Raw genomic sequence first — 21037 nt, 5'->3', positions numbered from 1 at the left:
GAATGCGGCGGAGGCCTGCTCATGGTTGCTAATCCCACAACGCCATCCCTCCCTCCCTCCCTCTCAGCCTCCTTTCCTCCTTCTCTCTGCCCGCAGTGCCCGCTTCAATGGCTTGCAGACAATGCCTGGCATGGTGCCCTCGGAAAAACGCCACGTGAGAAGGAGCGCCCCGACTCCAATCCCGTCTCTGACACACTGCCCTTAATTCTTGTGGAGATTTGGGGCCGTGCAGAGTAGGGATTTCTTTCTATGTCTGAAGTAAAAGTGATGAAATGTTAATATCGGCGTGAGTGAGCTGGAGGATTGACAAAAAGAGCGGGATTTGACTTGTGGCGAGGGGGATGGCCCCAATCACTACTGATGCAGATCCCAAGCTCGCACCATCTGTGCTGGTCTGTTTACACCCTATCTGGCTGATTAGCACAGGAAAATGGCCAACTTTTCACTTTCTCACTAAAAAAAAGACCATTTCTATCTCTTTTGGGGGGAATTAGCGATTAGGTGGTTTGAATGTAACCTCTGCTGTGGGGAGCTTTCTGGAGGATCTGTTTAAAAAGCGAGTGAGTAAGCCTTTTGAGTGGGACTCTCATAACTATCTCTCTGTTCGCTCTTCCCCCACTTACAGTACCTTCCTCTCCTCCTTCCTTCCTGACTGCCTTTCCCACTTCTCCGGCTGGAGCACAAATGAGGTCAACGCCTTTGCTGTAATTGACGGATGAGTGAGGTGCGCGGCGTGTTCGAGCCAGGGTCGGCGTCGGGGAAAATGCCAAAGCTTTAAAAATCCGCCAACCTCGTGTATCCGCACACAGACCTCTCACCTCTAATGGCTGTTTTTTTTTTTTGCACGCCGCATTTTTCACGAGGCACAGTAAAGCCTTCAAAAGCCTCTAATCAGATTAAACTGTAAAGAACTCTTCACTATCATACAGACCCATTTCCCGTAAAAAGCAAAGTTCTCTTTCTCAAGATGAAGCGCTCTTTTTAAAGATGCAGGTGAACTTTTTCATGGAAAGATATTAACAAGAGGAAATGTTGCAGAAGAGGAGGAAAAATCCAATGATGACTCACTAGAGCTCTGTGGTAAACCACCTAATTAATTTCCGGCCCCAGAAATATTCAGAGGTTATTGTTTCATTACCTCCCACACAAAAAAACAGATAATTTTCTGTTTTTTCTTTCTTCTCGGGACATTCATTAATTTGAATTTCAGTTCTGGCATTAAAATAAGCGAATACGTGCATGCAGAGTGGAGCTGTACGAAATGGAAACAGAAAACACTAGATAAGAAAAAAAAAACACTATGGGAAATGAAAACAGTCTCACTAAAACAGGACTTTCAATGTGACTTGTCCCCCTGACGCAGAAAGTGGGGGTGTGGAGAGTTGAGAGCTTGGCAGGGATGCAGAGTTGAGCGCTGGGCCGATGTCTTGGGGTGCTGTGGCCCTCTGTCACCAGTCCCCAGTCTTCTATGCCATGATTCGCCCTCCCTCAGGACGCTTCTGCGGAGCGGTGGAGTGGGGGGCACTGACCATGTCAGGTCACCATCGCCCCAGGATGAGGGGCAGGAAGTAGGCCGCGGCAATCGAGTGAGCCTGAGCACGGGTCGGGCTGAGTAGAGGCACACAGGCAGGCAGGCAGGCAGGCAGGCAGGCAGGCAGGCGGGCGGGTGCGAGGGCTAGCGTGAGTGTCATTTTCCTCCCCTCTTTAAAGTGGGTCGTGCAGGTAGCAGTTCATTTGTCATTATGTGACAGCTCTATTAATCATGCCGTGGAGTGTTAGCTGAGCCCCCACTCCACACCGCTCCCTTCCCCTGGGGGGTTTTTTTCGGCAGGTGGCATGTCCCCCAGGAGGAGAGAGCGCCAACCTGCAGGCTGGGGAAACATCTCTTCCCCCAACCTCCCCATGCCCTCCTCCCACTTTCCAACACACACACACACACACACACACACACACACACCACACACACACACACGCACACATACACACACACACACACACACACACACACAAACACACACACACAAGCACCGCAAAACTCTACACAGAAGATTGTCTCTCTCACTCTCTTACTCTCTTTCTCTCTGTCACACACATACACATACTCACTCATGCGCTTGATACACACACACACACACACACACACACTGATTCATGACAGGTCTCCAAGAAAATCAAATAAATAAATAAATTGTGGAGTGAAATAGAGTAACGCCTTTTAATGCTGTCCCCAAAGCTGCTGGCAGACAGCGCGCATGATTCCTTTTTATTTGTGTGTGTGTGTGTGTGTGTGTGTGTGTGTGTGTGTGTGTGTGTGTGTGTGTGTGTGTGTGTGTGTCTGAAGGCTTCCACGGGTGCTCTGGCCAGCCAGCGCGAGACCCTATCAGCGGGTTGAGTCACATGGGCGCTGCATGTGCATGTGAGTGTGAGTGTGAGTGTGAGAGTGAGAGTGAGAGTGAGAGTGAAGCAGAGCCGCTGGGAGGATTCTTCAGCGTGGGCTGAGAGGCAGCAGTGTGTCTGTCTCCCTGACACGCCAGCGCTCTGGGGGGGGGGGGGGGGATTTTTAGGCTCTATTGACTCCAAAAGCCATGGATGACGGGGATGGTCTGAGGAGGGGTGTCCAGGGAGAGTAGGGATGGGCAGGCATAAGATAACATGTCTGTGTGTGTGTGTATGTGTGTGTGTGTGTGTGTATTTGTATGTGTGTGTGCAGGTGTAGTTGTTCGTGTGTATGTCTACCTCTGTGTGTGCATTATGTGCATGTGAATTTGTGTGTGAAAGTATGTGTATGTGTGTGTGTATGTGTGTGTGTGTGTGTGTGTGTGTGTGTGTACATGCATTCATGCTTGAATTGTGTGTAGGAGGTTAAAAGTGGATGTCATATGTTTTATCCATGCATGCGTTGTATATCTCTCCCTCTTACATATCACTCTCTCTCTCTTTCTCTCTCACACTTCCTCCCTCTCTCTGACACTTACATGTCTCACAAGCAATGTTGGTGTGTGTTTGTTGTTGTTGGTGCATGATTCTAAGAGAACATAATATATTTGTAACTGTGTACATGTCTTTTAGTGACTTTTTGAACGTGTACTGTACATTTGAATGTGTGTGAATTTGTATGTTAGTGTCTGTGTCTGTGTGTACGATATTGTATGTGTGTGAGAGAGTGAGTGTAAATGTGTTTCTGTGCTAGTCAATGTGTTTGTGTGTGTGAGTGTCTGTGTCTGTGTGTGTGTGCTTGTGTGTCGGTGTGCGCGCGTGGGTGTGTGTGTGTGTGTGTGTGTGTGTGGGACTTGCAGCAAGGGGGCCGTTTGTATTATTTGTGTGTTGGCGCAGCTCTGTTCTCCGTGCGTCTCGGCGAGAAGCAGGGTGCCATGGCACCATCTGTCCTCCTGTTCACAGAAAACACCCAGAGGTGCCGACAGGCAGGCCCACTCGCTCCAATCACATGCCAGCATCACTCCGCATAGAATATCCCCTGCCCCAGCCCCAACCCCAGCCAGGCAGACTGACAGAAGATGGCCCAGCTCATCCAATTTAAAGGCCTTTCGCATTCGTCTTATTTTCAAACCTCCATTTCAGTGCCACAGTGGGCCATTTTCCCAAGTATTGTAATGGAGTCCACAGTATACACAGTGTTTTATGTTTATTGTTGATGGTGTTCCTGAGAATACTAAACAAGCTTTATTTTATTGTCCACTGAAGTAGTATATCAATTAAATCTCCACATTTGTCCATTGACGTGTAACAAATGGCAAGTGTTAAACCGCACAACAGATAAAGGTGGTGTTTCATAGTTATCATTCATGATGTGCCTTCGAATACAACAACAAACATTTCTCCAGTGTCCACCGAATCCCATAGATCAATAAATACGCCTGCATTCTTGGATTTAAGCACAATTTCATAATCAGAAGGCAGCTGCAGCTGGTGCCCTCTGGACGTCTATCTGTCTCTGGCTGTAGCATGTATTGCTGTTTGATCCTCATAAATGACTCCTCGGAGGGCCGTGTCCTACCTGCTGCCTCCCTCTCTATCCTTCTCTCTCTCTTTCTCTCTCTCTCATCTCTCTCTCCCTCTCTCTCTTTTTCCCGGTGCAGTATACATTTCAGCGCGACCCCACAGCCATATATCTGGCCGGCTTTGAGACGCGTGATAAGGGAGGATTTATTACGTCCGGCCCCGAAAGAGTCAAGGTGAGCTGGCAAGATATGTGAGGCGCTGGCGCGTGAGAGAGGTGCCCTGCAGATCGCTGATAAAGTTGCCCATCGGATTCGGTAAAACAAAAGCTCTCATAGCACTCTGCCTTGTCTCGGATGGATGGATGGATGGATGGATGGATGGATGGAGAGGCATGAATGGTTGAAGTGGGCCCCCTGGTTGGACTGTGGCATCCTGAGCTAATTGTGCTAGAACCATTTCCTTTTCCAAGTGTTACTCATGGTTTAATTAGTCTTACTATGTAATAGTGCACCTTTTGAGTGAATGTGCACATTTGTGTGTGTATTCCATTGCTCATTTATATTATCCAGGCCACAAGTCTTTTGGAGTGGCTCCAAAATTATTGTATTTGTGTGTGGATGTAAGAGAGGGAGAGTTTCCATTGAGGTGGCCAAATGTTTATGACTGTGTGTATACTGTATGTTCATGTTATTTGTCTTTCCTACTAAGCTTGCAGAAGCTTGGAGCAACAGTAGCTCCGGGAGAAGTGACGTGACTTTGTTTGTCGCCTGGTGCTTATGTGGGGACAGTGTGTGTGCGTGCGTGCGTGCGTGCGTGCGTGTGTGTGTGTGCGCGTGTGTGTGTGTGTGTGTGTGTGCGTGTGTGTGTTAGGGGATGCTGGGCCTCGGTGCCGCGACGGCCTCCTGGCCCCATCTGTTTGTGGGGCTTCAGGGGCGCAGGAGATCAGAAGGAATAACTGGACCCGCTCCTGCTCACGTCTCGTTCCTGCAGGGGCGTCGGCGAACATGCACGCCAGCGCAACGCAGCATAGCGCAGAGGAGAGTGACTGCGCCTGGGACACACACACACACACACACACACACACTCACACACACACTCACACACACACACACACACACACACAGAGACACACACACACACACACACACACACACTCCTCAGCATGTCAGTGCCAACCACACATTGCTAAATAAATTTCCTCTCTCTCATCGTCATGGGGGTTAGGGGGTGAGGAGGTTGGCGGCGGTGGTGGTGGTGGGGAGGGGATGGAGAAGAGGAAGGAGAAGAGGGAGGAGAAGAGTGGGAGAAGAGGGGGGAGAAGAGGGAGGAGAAGAGGAAGGAGAAGAGGAAGGAGAAGAGGGAGGAGAAGAGGGGGCGCGACTGCAGCACAAAGGACACCTCTCCGCTCCGCGTGCCGAAAATGGAGCTGCTAAGAAGTGTCTCTGGAGGCGCCTCCGTGCCTCTCTGCGCTCTGCGCCGGTGCTGTGCTGTTCCGTTGCATTCTGTTCTGTTCTCGTCTTGTTCTGGTTGACTTCTCTCCGCTCGAGCTTGTGTGAAAGTTTTTACTTCCACCTCTGTGGACAGTAACTTTTGTTCCCTTGATCGGCAGAGAAACTTCACACCTCGTCCTAACGCACAGCTGTCAGTGCACAATAGTGCTCTCTGCTAAGCCTTTCTCACATTAGACAGTTTATAAGAACTCTTTCCCACAGAGTTCTGGTTTTGGTTCCTTCTCAAAATACATCATCACCAGGGAACCAAATTTTGGGGTTGAATTGAGCATTGATATAGTCAAGACTGTTTAACATTCTTTTTGGATTCCCTCAACTTTGTTCACAGACATGGTGAGAAATGCCAGCTGTGTAGGGTGGAGGGGGTGCCATGTTTGCCAAGGAATCATGGAGTGAGCCACCCTTCACATCGCCATGGAACATAAGCTCTCATTTAAATATAGAGTAAAAACGCCACGACATGAAAGCAAAAAAATAAGTGATAGTGCCAATTATTAATAATGAAACAATTTCTAGGGGGTTATTTAAATCAGCTTCCCTCGCATGAAGAATCTTTGTAATTAACCTCTGAATTCCATCTCGAAGCAAACACAGACACACACTCACAGACACACACACACACACACAGGTTCCATAAGTGCTCACACCTATGATTCCCTCCTGCCACCTAGAGGAGAAACCATGCAGAGTATCACTGCTCAGCTCTCCAGCACCAAGCCAAAAGCTTTGCTCACAATCAGATTATTTATTTGGGTTAAAACCACAGAATCAAAACAAATAAACATACAAAACATTCTGAGGTCATTCTTGGCCGGACAGAGCAGCAATCCGATCAGTCGAAAAGGCAGGTGGTCATTGAATTACAAAGGGGATGACATTTTATATAAAGACAGCTCAAAATGAGGCCTGGGCATTTTTTTGGAAGGAACGGATATAACTACATCTAATCAATCCCTGGAATGATATTACATTTCTCTGTTGAACATTTTCATAACACAATGAGATTAAATAAAGATGCCCAGCCTCTCCAGACTGAGCGTCTTTGCTTGCTACCCTGGGAGAAGGCCTACGGGCGTGTGGGAGAGCACTAAGTTATAATTATGTATGCTATCGGTGTTCTTAAAGGGTAATTATACTGAAGTCGGCACTTTTATCAGCAAAGTTGGATGTGAAAGTACAGTAATTAGATATAACGCAAATGTAATTAGGTGTTCTTTTTAATGAGTGCTGCTTTAAAATAGGGGGTATTCCCGAGCTCAAGAATAAAATTAATTAGTTCTGGAGTTCTGAATTGATCTCTTCGGGCTGATGTAACTCGTGTGGCATCCCAGAGCTGTATTTTCATGTGTGTGAAATGTTTAATGATTCAGTTTATGTGTGATCTTACTTGTGTGTTTGGCATTGTGGATTATAGGGTGGCCATCTGCACGTTGCTGTTCATTTTGTGTTTTATTCTTATTTTGATGGCATGACGATAAGTACACAAAATGAGTCTTCTATAAAAGTATTGTCATGCTTTCACTAGCTTTTTCCCCATAAAGGTTTAACATTCCCTGAGCTTTATTTAGATAGAGACACAAGCCAAGCAGAATGATCTTGGTCTTTATGAGTGACTTGCTTGAGGTCTTACACAAAGATCTCATCAGCCACCCTGTGTATGTATGTGTGTCTATGTCTATGTCTGTGTGTGTGTGTGTGTGTCTGTGTGCGTGTGCGTTTGTGTGTGTGTGTGTGTGTGTGTGTGTGTGTGCCACAGGTTGTCTCCTACTGTGAGCCAGCACTCCCTCCAGGCCACCCCTTTTGTTTGTCCTGACACTCTGCCGTGTTCTTCCTCTTCATCAAAGCCGTGTGTGTGTGTGTGTGTGTGTGTCTCTGGGTGTGTGGGTGTGTGTGTGTCTCTGGGTGTGTGGGTGTGTGTGTATGTGTGAGTGTATGTGAGGGCGTATGTGTGTGTGTGTGTGTGTGTGTGTCTGGGTGTGTGTGTGTGTGTGTGTGTGTGTGTGTGTGTGTGTGCATGTGTGTGTGTGTGTGTGTGTGTGTGTCTGGGTGTGTGTGTGTGTGTGCATGTGTGTGTGTGTGTGTGTGTGCGTGTGTGGATGTGTGTTCGTCCGCTCCCTCCTATCCCACCCGTGGTCAGTCACACTCACAGCAGGGCCTGGTTGAGCCAGACCCGTACGGGGGCCTGCAGCGCTCCACCATCCCCTAGGGCCCGCCGAGCCTTTGATCAATATGTGATTGACTGCGACGCGTGTGACATTCATCTCACCTGTTCCATCAAACACACACACACACTCACACACACACACCTCGCTCCTGGAGGAGTCGTACAGATTGAGGAGCTGTCTGTTTCTCACCTGCTGTTCTGAGGGGGGCTGCGGTGTACCATAATAACTCCCGTCCACCCCGACCCCCCACCCCCCAACGGCAGGTCACCTTTCTTGTCCGGCACGACATCTCCCCTCATTCATTCTGACCGCTTGCCATGACTAAGGGCGCCGTCAGGATCATGACTCTCTTTGAAATGGAGCCGGCGGTGAATCACAAGGCGAAAATTAAAAAAAAAAATTCACACACGATGGAATATTTGAACATTGTGCACTTAAATAACACTAGAATCGTAATACCATCCCAAACATAACACAACATTCGTCGTGCTTTATTTGATGTTTGCTTGTCATTAGACAGCATTCTTATGAGCTCAGTATTGATCATATTGTCTTATTTGATTAACTTTGATTTCTTTTTTTCTAACACGCAAGTAAATGCAATCCCATGGTATCCTTCTGAGACAACTTGTGCTTGATTGTTCTTTGTTTCCCAACCTTTGATTGGAAATGCCCACAGTATACTTGATTAAGGGGGAGTGTGTCTGACACAATGGTGAGCAGGCTGCAGGACTCTTTCTCCCCAGAGCGTTGTCCCTTAAGCTGGGATACTTCTACAGACATGCTCACAGCACCGTTCACATGATGCAAATGTTCTCGTCAGCACAGTCTGCATGGACTGTCCCTGCAGCACCAAAAAAACTGTGTCTGTTCGGACTCTCTGGAGATACCCATGCACATGTTTGCATTGAGCAAAGATAATTGTCCAAAGAGGTCCTTAGAGACACATGGACACACGGTCATAGAATACCCAGGGGGCAAACACTGCCCCCTGTCTGTGACTTTTGGAATGGACCCAGACTGGCCTCCAGTACCCATCTAGTTTTGTCAGTGTGACCCAGATTATTCTCAATCCCCCAACCAATATATATAACTAGTGTACAAAGAAAGCCGAGATGTTTACAGGGGAGGCAACAATAAAAACACCAAAAAATACCTTGTGTAATGCATGATGCATTACACTTTTATACCCGCCATTGGTTTTTCATTTTCCAGTGAGCCTTTTCAGAAAATAACATCTGTCAAACCTACCAGGTACGGGTGCGGTTAATGAAGAGGTGAAAAATGGCAGCCGTGTCTTGGAGACGTCTGGCAGCTGTTTGGCTGATCTGTTCAGAGGTAGAAAAAAGGGACTCCGAGTTATTTACCTTCTTGTGCACTTTTGCCGTTCTTCTTTTAGCTGGGTGATTGTTAGGCATGAATATCATTTGATTTCCTCCAGTAGTTGGTGAGGGGAGTTTGGAGAATTAGAATGGATTTCATGTCTGGAGTAAGTGGTGCATTGCTGCAGTTCGAAGAAGGCGGGGACGGAATGAGAGAGAGAGGGGTAGAGAGAGAGGGTGAGAGAGCAGTGGCCTGTTGCTAGGAAACACTTGTGGCATCTCTCTTTGAAATGCCAGAGGAAAAGAACTGTGCAAGCGAACGAACGAATGAGTGGAGTGAAATGTCAAACAAATCTCTGTGGACTTTTGCAGCAGACTTCATATGACCCTTTCAGTGAGAAATGTTTATTGAAAAAAAAAATGGGTATTAGGCAGTGGGCACACATTGTGCGATATTAAAGCCTTTCGTGCATCCCATAACCGTGTGTTTCAAACTAATACCTAACCATATGGTTGTGGTAGAGTAGGCTACCCGAGTGGTGAAGGAGAAATCAGGCCGAGACAGCAGGTTTAAGAGGGCCCACAGTGTTTTATTTACAACGTGCAAAAATAATAAAAAAAATACAGTCCACTTCCTATCCGACACTCGGTCGCACCCGACGTGAAGTAAAACGAAAAAGACAAACAAAACATTTAACAAATTATACCATAAATAATAATCAAATAATCATAGTGCGATGTGCTGCTGAGGCGGCACATCGTCACAATGATCAATCAATTGAGGTGCCATATAATCTCCTACCCAGATATATGATGGAAAGCCCATCCTAGTCCAGTGAATGTATTCAGCACCATGGAAGTAAAGCCTGAATGAATATACATCCCTCTCTACTCTATATTTCCTTTCATTTAGTCCTTATTTGCCTCAGTTATCTCCCTTTAACAAATACTGACATATAGTTTGACTCAAATCTACCGCTCACAATAGAACCTCCTGTGAAAGGCAAAGTTCTCCAGTTTGACACAACTTAGAAAGTGGACCTGCTGAGGTTACCAATGCTGACTGTCTTCTAAACCTGCTCCTCACATTAGACAGAGCATATTAGCATGTCCTGCCCCTAACCTGTCCCGTTTAGCCCTGCATCCTTTTCAGGAACCACACTTTCTTGTAGCCACTCAGATGTACAGACCCATGATATGCAAGTCTTTGAGAGTGCAGGACTGAGAGTGAGAGCTTCAAAATGAACAACGTTACTGTCATCAAATATCACTAAAGTCCTGGATGTTGAGTGTCATCAGGCATTTTGAGGTTGAAAATGCAATCTTTCACTGGCTTTATATGGAAAACAGCTGTGGTGATTAAGCTCTCTCATTTCCATTCAGGCGGCAAAAATGACATAATATGAATTTGTGCTGGCACAAGAGAGCGGATGATGACAGAAATGTTATATTCCGTTGAAATGCCCCTTTAAGGATGCCAACATCAATGAAAGTAACTGATAGCAGTAATCCCAATGCTATGCCACAGGACATACCAGTCAATCCACAGTGTAAGACATCTGTTGTGTCAAGTTCATAAGATGGAGTGCTCTCGAGCTCCTGTAAACTAAGCCACTGTAAAAGACACTGTAGACAGGGATTTAGCACTGATATGATCATTTCAGCCGTGTTTGATCAAAACATCAGGTCCCTTTGAAGGGTACTAGAGAGAGTATAAAGTGTAACTTTTAAAAAGTTTAAAACAAATTGCAGCTGCAGTTGTTCTGGTTTGTCTTCAGAAACTCACACACATACATGCATTAAGAGAGGTTTCTGTGGTGTCTTCAAACAGCATCTTACCAGAATCTTACCATCAGGGCAAGCTGTTTATTATGGAACTTTTCACAACACTTCTTTCAGGTCCCACTCTGTGGCGGGAAGAGAAATATGTCTTTGGAGGCCAGTATCAATATTGACGAAAGCAGACTTGGCTGTGGCCTAGACTCAAGTGGACTACATTCGAGACAGAGAGAGAGAGAGAGAGACAGGGTGAGAGAGAGAAAAAGTCCACACAGGCTTCTCTTTGTTGCTGTTCAGAACTTCGGCAGACAGGTAAGCACAGCATTTCAGTCCAGACGTGATACGGCTAAAAATATACATTAAATGAAAGCTCTTAGTCACAGAAATGTTTGAAATAGGCAGGTTGTGTTATGTATGAGTTTTTGAGGGGGAGACAACCTAACATTCAATACTCTGGGTTTTTTCCCCCCTTCACCTATGCTGTCTCTTTGCATATTCTTTTTGTACCACAGATCACAGCCTCTCAGAAATGCTGGGGAAAACATCCCTGCTTTTGTGCTGTAAGTACAACCGCATCAGATTTGCAACTCCCAAAACAGGGCACATTTTTGCCTGTTTTTAATCAGGTTTAATCAGGCATTCAAGTTTTATGAAATTCCATGTATTATTAATCAGTGGATGCAGAAATATGAATCAAGCAAAACAGCCGCTTGTATTATAGTATATTAAATACATATCTTATGAATTGTGCATGAATTGTGCTTAATTTAAACCAGCTCTGGGGGAACTTAATGGCATAGGCATATAGTTGTGAAGCATAATTGAGTGTCTTATGCCACATTATTGTCATTACGAATGCTTGATGCTTAATCTCAGAGCATACTTCAATACCACCAAAGGGTGGCCATTATTATAGAAGCAAATAGAAGTGCCTATATTGCATAGAGCATAGGAAGACATAAATGGACTGAGACGTGTATAGCTGTCACTGTGTGTGTGTGTGTGTGTGTGTGTGTGTGTGTGTGCGTGTGTGTGTTCTGATAGATGAGCAAGAGTGAGACAGATAATGACAGAGAGAGACAAACAAAGCAAAATTTAATGAAGAGATGGAGAGAGAGAGACAGAGAGAGAGAGAGTAGGTGAGAGAGCCACTACAGTAAATATGAAATCTAGTTTTCTTTATCTCTGCAGTGTCCATCGACTTCTCAAGGTAGTGGAGGCAATTAAACTGAGAATGTGGGTGTGTGCGTGTGTGTGCGTGCGGGTGTGTTTTTCTACATTATCATTGTATTACATGGTGTGGAGAGAATTACTCTGTGTGAGAGAAAAAAAATACCTTGATAAGCAGCTCATTTCAATTACCCTGCTGCCCCCCATGTTCTGAACGTGTGGAGAGAGGCAGAAGATTCACCCGAGTCAGTGGTGCTAGGGCCGTTAATGAATGATCAAATACACGTTTCTGTGGCTATGGATGTGGGGGAGGAAAACCTCTCACACACTCTCCATGACCCCTCGCATACAGCCATCCTGGTAAACCTTCACTTTGAAGTGTGTTCTCGCTCTCTCTCTTTCTCCCTCTCTCTCTCACCAGTGAGATAATCTTGGTTAATCTCTGACACATTTTAAACAGCGACACAAACGTAAAAAAAAAATAGCAGTGTAATCCTGTATTCTTTATCTGCCTTTTCTTTTGTTCGCCTCTTTTTTTTTCTTTTTTCTTTTGGCATCTAAAGTGCTGCTGCTAGACCTCGCCCTGGGGATTGAGAGCGAAAGTGAGCGGAAGGTGAAAAAAGAACAAAAGGGAAAAGAGCCTCCCCGCAACAAAGCGCGCAATGCCGGTGCCGGTGCCGGTGGTGGAGATGGTGGTGTTGGTGGCGTTGGTGGAGGTGGCAGCAGTAACAGCATGGCATCCACGGCTCGCGTCAGAGCCAAGAGTGGGCCCGGGCAAAACAAAGGCCAAGCCAAGAGGCCAGGGAGCGACAAAGTGGCGCGGAGTCAAAAGAAAGCAGCGGGGCCGCGGAACGACGCCGGCTGCACTGCCATCGGTGGCATATGCCAACGCAACACCTACGTGTGCCAAGGCAGATACCTAAAGGAGAAGTGTGCTGGCACGCCAGGACGCCAGTGCTGCATGCCAGGTTCTCTGCATCACCGGGAACCCTCTCTGAATGTCTTAATTTCTTAAAACCCAACTTTTTTTGTGTTTTGTTCTTTTTCTTGTAAACAACTCACAGGGAGTCACACAGACTGAAATGTCCCCTTCCCTTCTCTCTTTCTCTCCCTCTCTCTGTCTCTCTCTCTCTCTCTCCCCTCTCTCTACAGCAGGGGGCTGGGATGTCTTCTGTGCTGGGCACCACCACAACCGGGTGAGGGCCTGTGACGGGTTTGGCTGTGGAGCGTTCAACTCTGTCAGGTAGCTTCCGAACTCCCGACTCTGGTCCTCATGCAGCCTGGTCCTCACACTAAGCTGCCTGCTGTCTGAAGGCATTTCATCCTTATCATGTGCTTCTTACCTCCTACAGCCTTTGGAATTGTGTTGTGGTAGCTATAAGACTTTATTAGGAGACTGAGATATTAACTGAAATGACGTTTGTTTCCAAAGCAACTGAAACACCACTGGTACATAAGAACAGTATGCAAGCTACTGAAGAATTGAACCTATATTATCTGGAGGTATATCAGCACACAGCTCAGAGAGCACAGCTGACGTTCCTCCGATTACAGTCATCTCCGTTGTAAATCAGAATCAGGATCTGGAATCAGACACTGGCTGGGGATTGTGTCTGCCTTACTGGAGACGCCACCACTTGTTGTAACAGGTTTGAGTTAGCATAAAACGTTGCTGTTAAATTGTCACATGGTATTTGGTGTTATGTGTAACCCCTTCTTAACGGGTGTGCGCATAACAGGCACAAGTTACTATAAACATAGACTATTAAACAGTGGCGCAACAGGATCCTGAGGTATCAGCAGTTGAATGGCAAGTTGGCTGACCATTCCTGAATACCAGTAGGATATTAAACAACAATCAAAATAGCGTGGTGCCTCCACTGAAAAAATACTACACTTACCTTAAAGCTTGTGTATGATGTAATCTTACAAAATAAAAATATACAATGAATGGGTAATTACACTAGTGGTGAATGCAGTTACAAAAAGGAATTGCCAATACACCCGAAGTATAATGAAATATAACAATACAACATTTATTCACTAGTAATAATAATAGGAATGACATTTATAAGAAACTTCAATGAGAAGCAACAGGGAATCAACGCCCTGACAAATAGACTAACGTTAGCGAGTAAACAATTCTCTCTGAGTGGAACAGTGGAACCCGAAACGTTAACGTTAACAGACAGTAGGCCTAATGGTTAAATACACTGTTAGCTTAAGCTAAACAGTTCCCAGTGTGAAAGACAGACAATAAATACAATACACCTCTTATTAAATCGCAAGAATACACAAATAGTATTTATGATATATCGTGCTAATGAAATAACCCAACCCAAGCGCTGGCCGTTGGAGCTCGTTGGTGCACTCTATGAGTTGAAGGCAGGGTAAACCGCTACAATGCAGGTCCGACTCGCCGGTCGCTCATGGCGGAGGCCGTGTGTGTGTATCAGTGTAAGTATACTCACGAACGGACGGTTTCACTCCACTCAGCCAAACCGACGACCGTCAGCACCGGCGAAGAAGCAGTCGTCCTAGTGGTGTAGCTCCGGTGGGCCCAGCACCAGAGGTAACAGTCGTCCTTCAGAGGTTGGGTAGCTCCGGTGGGTCCAGCACCGGAGTTCTAATCGAGTTCGTCTCCAAAGGAAAATGTTCAACTGCAGCAAGAGCTAGAGTAGCTAGTAGCTAACAACCAGTAGAACTAGCTAAAAGTTAAGCTCTGAGGCAACAACAAAACCCGACAAGAGAAACGAAGCCGGTCCCCACCAAAACCTTTCACAGTTCACCATTCATGGGCCGGTGTACGTACAAGTACAGCTAAGTTGCCACAAAACAGTACTGACAGGCGGAGCAGGTGAAAACAGTGATCTCTCTCTTCTCTGGGCAAACTGGGACTCACAAGCCTTCTTCCCCTGAGGAGATGGAATGTTCATATTCCCCGCGATTTCGCGGGCATAAACAAATAACAAATAATCATTGGCTGCTTAGACAATTCAAAAACAAGCAAAACAAACAAAGACATTTGATTGGTGCACATGTATAGGATGTCATATAATCACAGGAGCAAGTAGGCTACAAAGCATTCTGGTACTAGAGTTAATTCATACAGTAAAACAAAAAACTTGATTTTACAGGTGCTTACATAAATACACATGAGAGGACAGGTTAATTAACACCATACACTTAGACAATCTACTTGCGCTTGTTTGTTGGGAGGAAAATGGGAGGTGTTGGATTCTATGGAAACTCCTGAAATTATGTAGCCTTGGTGCCATTCCGAACTTAGTCCCGCCCCACGGGAAGTTCGGTCTGGCATTGCTCCATTGTGGGGCAAGTATGCTCGCCCTAAATCGGGCAGACCAATCAAATCAGGCTTTACGATGATGCAGGTGAGCAACATCGCCTGGTCTATCACGTCATCTGAGCACGCGATAGGCTTATGTTTGAAACAAAAACGTTGTGGCTAGAAGGATACATGGCTTTTAAGACCCCATATGGAAAATTCATATTATTTAATGAGTTTGTATCACTGAAAACGATTATTTCTGAAAACTTTGGCCAAAGTTGAGAAGTGGGAAAACTGGTGGTTTCACTTTCATCAAGGGAAAACAGCGCTGTTGCATTGCGACATGTGCCCTCATTCGTTTGAAATCTCTGATTGACCACCTGTTCGAGGGATTTGCGACAGCCTTTCCCAGCTGTTTAACATATTTGTAGCATATCACTGTTCAACAGAATTACTTTTAAAAAATGGAGGGGATATAGGAACAGAAGGATGGTTCGTGTGTTTTCTTCCTACACCTCACGGTAAGCTATTTTGTTGCTCTGATTGGTTAGGTCTATCCAATTGAGTGCAGAGGCATTCCCCTCCTGTATCGAAACACGCCCCATAATTACGTCCCATTGGAGCAGTATCAGACTCATATACTGACTAGAATTTGAGTATGACAACGTCAGGCTAGAAATTATGCATTTGAGATCCAATAGATAGTGAAGTTTTATTTTAGTGATTTAATTTGTCATCTACTGTTGATAATAGTTATGTATACAGTATTGTAGTGAAATCATTCCTCTGTAAAGGGTGGACAGCTGGTATATCAACTGCCTCTGCGGCTTATCGTTATTGGATTTTCCTCTTCAGATGTGTCTGAGCCTTTTCCCCTTTTTCATCATCACTGAAATGAGGGTGGGGACCTGCAAATGAATATCTGTCCTCCCCGACATTCTCCCATTCCCTCTGTTCTTTTGCCTCCTGTCTGAAAGGCACAAAAACAAAAAATATATATTCTGGCAAGTTGGCGCCCCAGAACTTTTCTCTCCAAAGGACTGTAAATGAGCAGAGAGAATGCAGCGAGGAGTGATCTAAGGAGGTGTCTGCATGAGTGTGTCATCCTGGCAGGGCTGTCATTAGCCTTTGTCTGGGCTGCACTTGTTTTCTTCGCTTGTCTGATTGCAGCTGTACACGTAACACAAGAAAAGTGGAGTTCAAAGTGCATACAGTACTGTTTTTCTTCTGAATGGGTATGACAGACATCAGAAGAAATGAAGGCATGACACTAGAATAACAAAAATAATTGGCATTTGTGCATTTTACCTGTCTTTAAGTGTAAGTCCTCAAAAGTATTATCCATGAGTTGCAATATTGCAGTCGTGGCAAATAGTATTGCATGGTTTATCAAATGTTTGATTATTGTCTCATGCTTGTCTTACAGAAATGGTGCTCGTTTCAAAGGAGTTGACATTGTGTGTGATGATTACGGCAAGATCAATGCCCCTTTCACCGGTACACTGGGTGGTCCTGTTGGCCGCCGTGAAGCTGATGGCATCCAGTTTGATGGTGTTAAGCTCTCCAATTCCGGTAAGTCTGCTGCCTATGCTTCCAGAGGTGGAAATAGTTCTCCCTGCCAAGACGCATCTACCTGAATTCCCCTGAATGGGAAACTAATGCGTTTTCAATTACAAAAATTAGCCCAAAAACCCAACGCAGTGATAGCACAGGGCACGTCCAGGGCTAATGTCTCATTAGAGAGGAAGCTAGGGGTGATTTGGAGGATTACGGGGAAAGTGTGGAGGAGGACTGAGATCTCCCTGAACTTCTCATTGCCTTTGACATCAGGACCTTGGAATTTATGAAATCCCATCAAAGTAAAAACATGCATAATCATTCCACACTAATGACCATCATTAAAAGAGGAAACTACATTACTATTAGAGTAAGCAATATGGATTATAACAGCTTTTTTCATTATACCAGCTAACAGCATCTTCACTGAACTATGCAGCAGATGCAATTAACTGCATCATGGGAAGAGTATGTTCCTCTTTCATGGAAGGTTACACTAGCAAGCATTAATCATCAAAGTTTTTTTTTCAAGAATAATGCATGACACATTTTGGCCTGTCTGCTTTATGCCTTTGCAGTGCACTGTGTGAAGATCTTCCACATTCGCCCCCATCGCTACACGGGGCCCATCTCTCAGGGCGAGACGCTAGGCTACCTGCTGCCTCTGCAGGAGCGCTTGTCTGGCATCACCTCACATCTGGAGCTGCAGATGTGTGACCAGTCCGACCCCACGGCCTTCATCTGAAACAGCAGTGGACAGAATATTCTATTCGATAACAGGCCTGTGCAGGCAGTGGTGTTATGTAAATGTGCCAGTTAGTCCTGGTTGTTTCATGGTATATGCTAGAATACTCCAGGCTTCCAACTTTAAACCGTACAGTCCAGTAAATGTATATATCTGAACAGCCTTCATAATTAGCTGAAGATGGTGCAGACATTGTTGTTCAGTTAAGGAATAGCTGCATTTCAAACATAGCCCAGTGAGGGCGCTCTAATGCAGAATTATTTATATGCTTTCTCACTATCAAAGACCACAAGATGGCAGTAGATGTTTATTTCATTGTTTGGACTAGGACACTTAAGCATACTTCTGTACTTACAATACCTAATATAAGTGCATGTGCACTCATATTACTGTAGGTATTGTAAGTACAGAAGTATGCGAATTGGAATATAGTGAAGATGTCTATAAATATTCCTCTTAGATATGTAAAAAGCAATCACAAAGAACTTCTGCAGGTGGGAAACACCCTTAATAAAATGTCAATTAACCTGATGTTTAGTGTTTTATCACTCTGTTACACACAATGCTAACTTATGGAGGAATCGTAGGGCTCAGTTGGCTGCTTGACTTTAGTGGTACCTTAACTGTGTTTATCATGGGATATAATATGTTAGGCTATTGGGTTCTAACCTGACTCCGCCAGATGGATTGCTATTTGGGTTCATATGTCTAGAGAAACTTTAACTTGTATAAGTTGTATTATTTGTCATTGCACGTCTAGGCCTAGCCTATACTTTCAAGACTGAGATCTGTATACTGTAAGTTATGCCGCCAAAGAATTGTGCAATGAGCACTTATCTAACCCATAGAAAATTATAGACCTGTGGTCGAATTAGACAGCCAGGATAGGTTAATGGATCTCTAACTGTTTTCCTCCATCCTCCACACGTACACAATACATACTGTAATAACAGCCTACGGTCCTGTAAACACTATTATCTTTAAGAGAAAACTGTCACCTTCTAATTGAAGCTTAGTCATGGCATAGACTGACGGTGCCTAATGTTAAGTGTTGGGGAAACCCATGCATTGTCAAACACAAAGGTTAATTCACTCACCTCACACTGCTCTCTCTCTCTCTTTAAACATATAGACTGCGTGGAAGGATTATGAACTTTCGGGCCCCAGGGCCCAGATGTGTTAAGGGCCCCCCACTAATTGTCGCATATGTGGGAAGGGGGGTTTGGGGGTCCTCCCCCAGAATTTGTTTTATTTGTTTGATGTGATTTCCTGTATTCTGGGGGTGGCCAATACAAATTATTGGGGATGGCCAATACTAAATTCAATCAGATTCATAGCCTACATCCTGATTTGTTGATATTGAGGCAATGATTCCATGCAAAGGCTTGGGCTCCAGGCCCCCCTGACCCCTTGGGCCCAGTAGGCCCGTGCAGTAATCCATCATTGATAGGCTGCACTTTGCCTAATGCTAAACACATGATTTGGTTGTGTGATTCTGGGTCATTGCACCGAATCGGTGCGAATCATGCCTTTTGCGTCCCACAACATATAATCAGTTCTAAAGTTGCTTTAACAACAAATACATGTGTGATTTAAAAAAACTTAATGTTACTATAGATCATATGCATCAATATAAGACCAAGTAAACCGAATAAAATACAAGTTCAAATGAATAAAATCACATAAATATATGCTATGGGTAAGGATTTTGGCCTGTCCCACGCTATGTTTTTTCTTTTTCAACAACACTTCTCAGTTGTAAAATGTTGGTAAAATTATACAATTTTCACAGTTTTATATTGTCTTAAGTGTAATTTCATTGTTAAGCAATGATTTTGACATAAATAGATATGTTTTCTTAGAAAATATAATTCATTTATCATTGTCCCTTAATTTCATCTCAGTCCTGTTACTTTCACCAAAACCCCCTATAAAATAATGGTACAAACTAGAAATGACATACTTTCAAGAAAGTGACATCATTTAGAAGAAGCAGATTCCACAGTGTAAGAAAGGGTAACTTTCTCTCTTCTTAAATGTCCTATGTTTCATGATTTATCAGAGTTGTGAGAGAGGGGCCAGCATACAACATCAGTCTTGTTACCATTTTGTACCAAGTGTGTATATAAACAATTATTTATCAATACTGATATTACCAATATCTAGAAGTAATAACCTTTCAGATTACATACCATGTGCCTTCCTAACCTTGACCTGTTAGCTAGAAATGAGCAATTTAGCATGAAATCATTAGTCCTGTTACTATCCTACAATATTCTATGTAATAAGTGAATGGTAAAAAATAAATGCATCGCTTGAGATGGCCCAAGACAATTTCTTGTCATGTTAAGATGTGTTAATTAAATGGGCATTGAAAAAAAATCAGTTTGAAACAATTATATTTTTCACATTTTTGAAGTTGAAAAGGCACCTATTTCGTGGAATGACCAATTAGACATCTTAATTCTAAATTCATTTCTGACATTTCAGCTACATTCACTGTGCATGGTATGTAACACAAAAACCAAGCATTGCCAACAACTTGACTATGCAGTTGGGCAACTTTATGTCCAGTTGCAGCATCACAAACCTCTTTTAAGACAAAAAAAACCTGGATATATTGTTAGCAAACTGTTGGAAACGTACCAGTGCCAGTAGGCTAGACAATATTTGGATTCTAGCCTACTACATAAGTTTACTTGTGTAAATACGATGTGATCATTAATAGACGAAAATTATTTTTCGATTATAAATTATGTTTGACACAAGGAAAAGCCCTAAATTGACAATAAGGTCATGACATAAACCTCGTGTATTCGACTTTATGACATGGATCGCCATGCACTTCTCCTTTAAGAGCGACCAGGGCCGGGCTCCGCAGACCTCTCAGCTATCGAATTAGTCTCGGTGAGCTAGGATAGGCTGGGAGTTTTGGTCCAGGCCCGGGCCAACAAACAGGACGGGGGAAAGAAAGCAGGAGCAGCCGAATGTGTTACAGGAAACTCGACGTGGACTATGCACATGAATTAAACGCAGGCGAGAGCTTTTGTACGCGATTCGAACACGCGAATGGTAACTGGAGTGAGTGAGGATACTTTGGATTTAGTTCGGATCGCTGCTCAGCTGGAGCGCAATTTTTAGTGCATTTCACGTTTGACTGCATCATGCCGAGGCGGACCGTTCACGAAGTAACAGTCCAAGATGTGCAGAAGAGGAGAAATCCCAGCAAACACTATGTAAGTGCCAGACAATGTCTAACAGGCCTACTAAATCAAGACATGATGTGTGTCAGTATGGTTACTGTCTACTTCACCCCCATAGGTGGTCATAGGTAGCCTACCCTGCACTGAATTCTTCAACAAAGAAGAGGAGAAAAAACTCCCTTGAGAGTATCAGATTACATTTAATTCAAAGTGGCACGTTTTCTAACTTGCTTTTAAAAGTTTCATTTGGCCAGCAATGTGGTTGACTTCTCTGGAAGTAGTGCAATGTTTTGCTGTTGAGTTGCAAACATCTGGGGTCGGGGGCAGCAGTAAAGT

General features: G+C 44.5%; 2 protein-coding genes across 3 annotated transcripts in view; both read left to right on the top strand.

The window, feature by feature from the left end:
* The first annotated feature begins 12789 nt into the window (after positions 1-12789).
* LOC143112670 (leukocyte cell-derived chemotaxin-2) lies at positions 12790-18029 on the top strand. Its single transcript, XM_076274943.1, has 4 exons — positions 12790-12808; positions 13060-13150; positions 16623-16768; positions 17332-18029. Exons 1-4 carry the CDS (start codon positions 12790-12792, stop codon positions 17496-17498), a joined length of 423 nt encoding a protein of 140 aa, XP_076131058.1. The 3' UTR covers positions 17499-18029.
* Positions 18030-20444: 2415 nt separating this feature from the next.
* Positions 20445-21037, top strand: part of sh3pxd2b (SH3 and PX domains 2B) — a 34254-nt gene continuing 33661 nt past the window's right edge. For both annotated transcript variants that reach the window (XM_076273757.1, XM_076273756.1), the window contains exon 1: positions 20445-20734. In XM_076273757.1, coding sequence (XP_076129872.1) covers positions 20663-20734 — 72 coding nt within the window. In that variant the 5' untranslated portion in view covers positions 20445-20662. The remainder of the gene's footprint in view (positions 20735-21037) is intronic.

Source organism: Alosa pseudoharengus, unplaced genomic scaffold (assembly GCF_046254945.1).
Source record: "Alosa pseudoharengus isolate Yale_2024_CS ecotype anadromous, Long Island Sound unplaced genomic scaffold, YU_APseudo_1.1 YU_APseudo_1.1_scf_8, whole genome shotgun sequence".
Classification (NCBI taxonomy): domain Eukaryota; kingdom Metazoa; phylum Chordata; class Actinopteri; order Clupeiformes; family Clupeidae; genus Alosa; species Alosa pseudoharengus.
The sequence above is the reverse complement of the archived record's forward strand: the minus strand, read 5'-3'. Positions and strand labels throughout refer to the sequence as shown.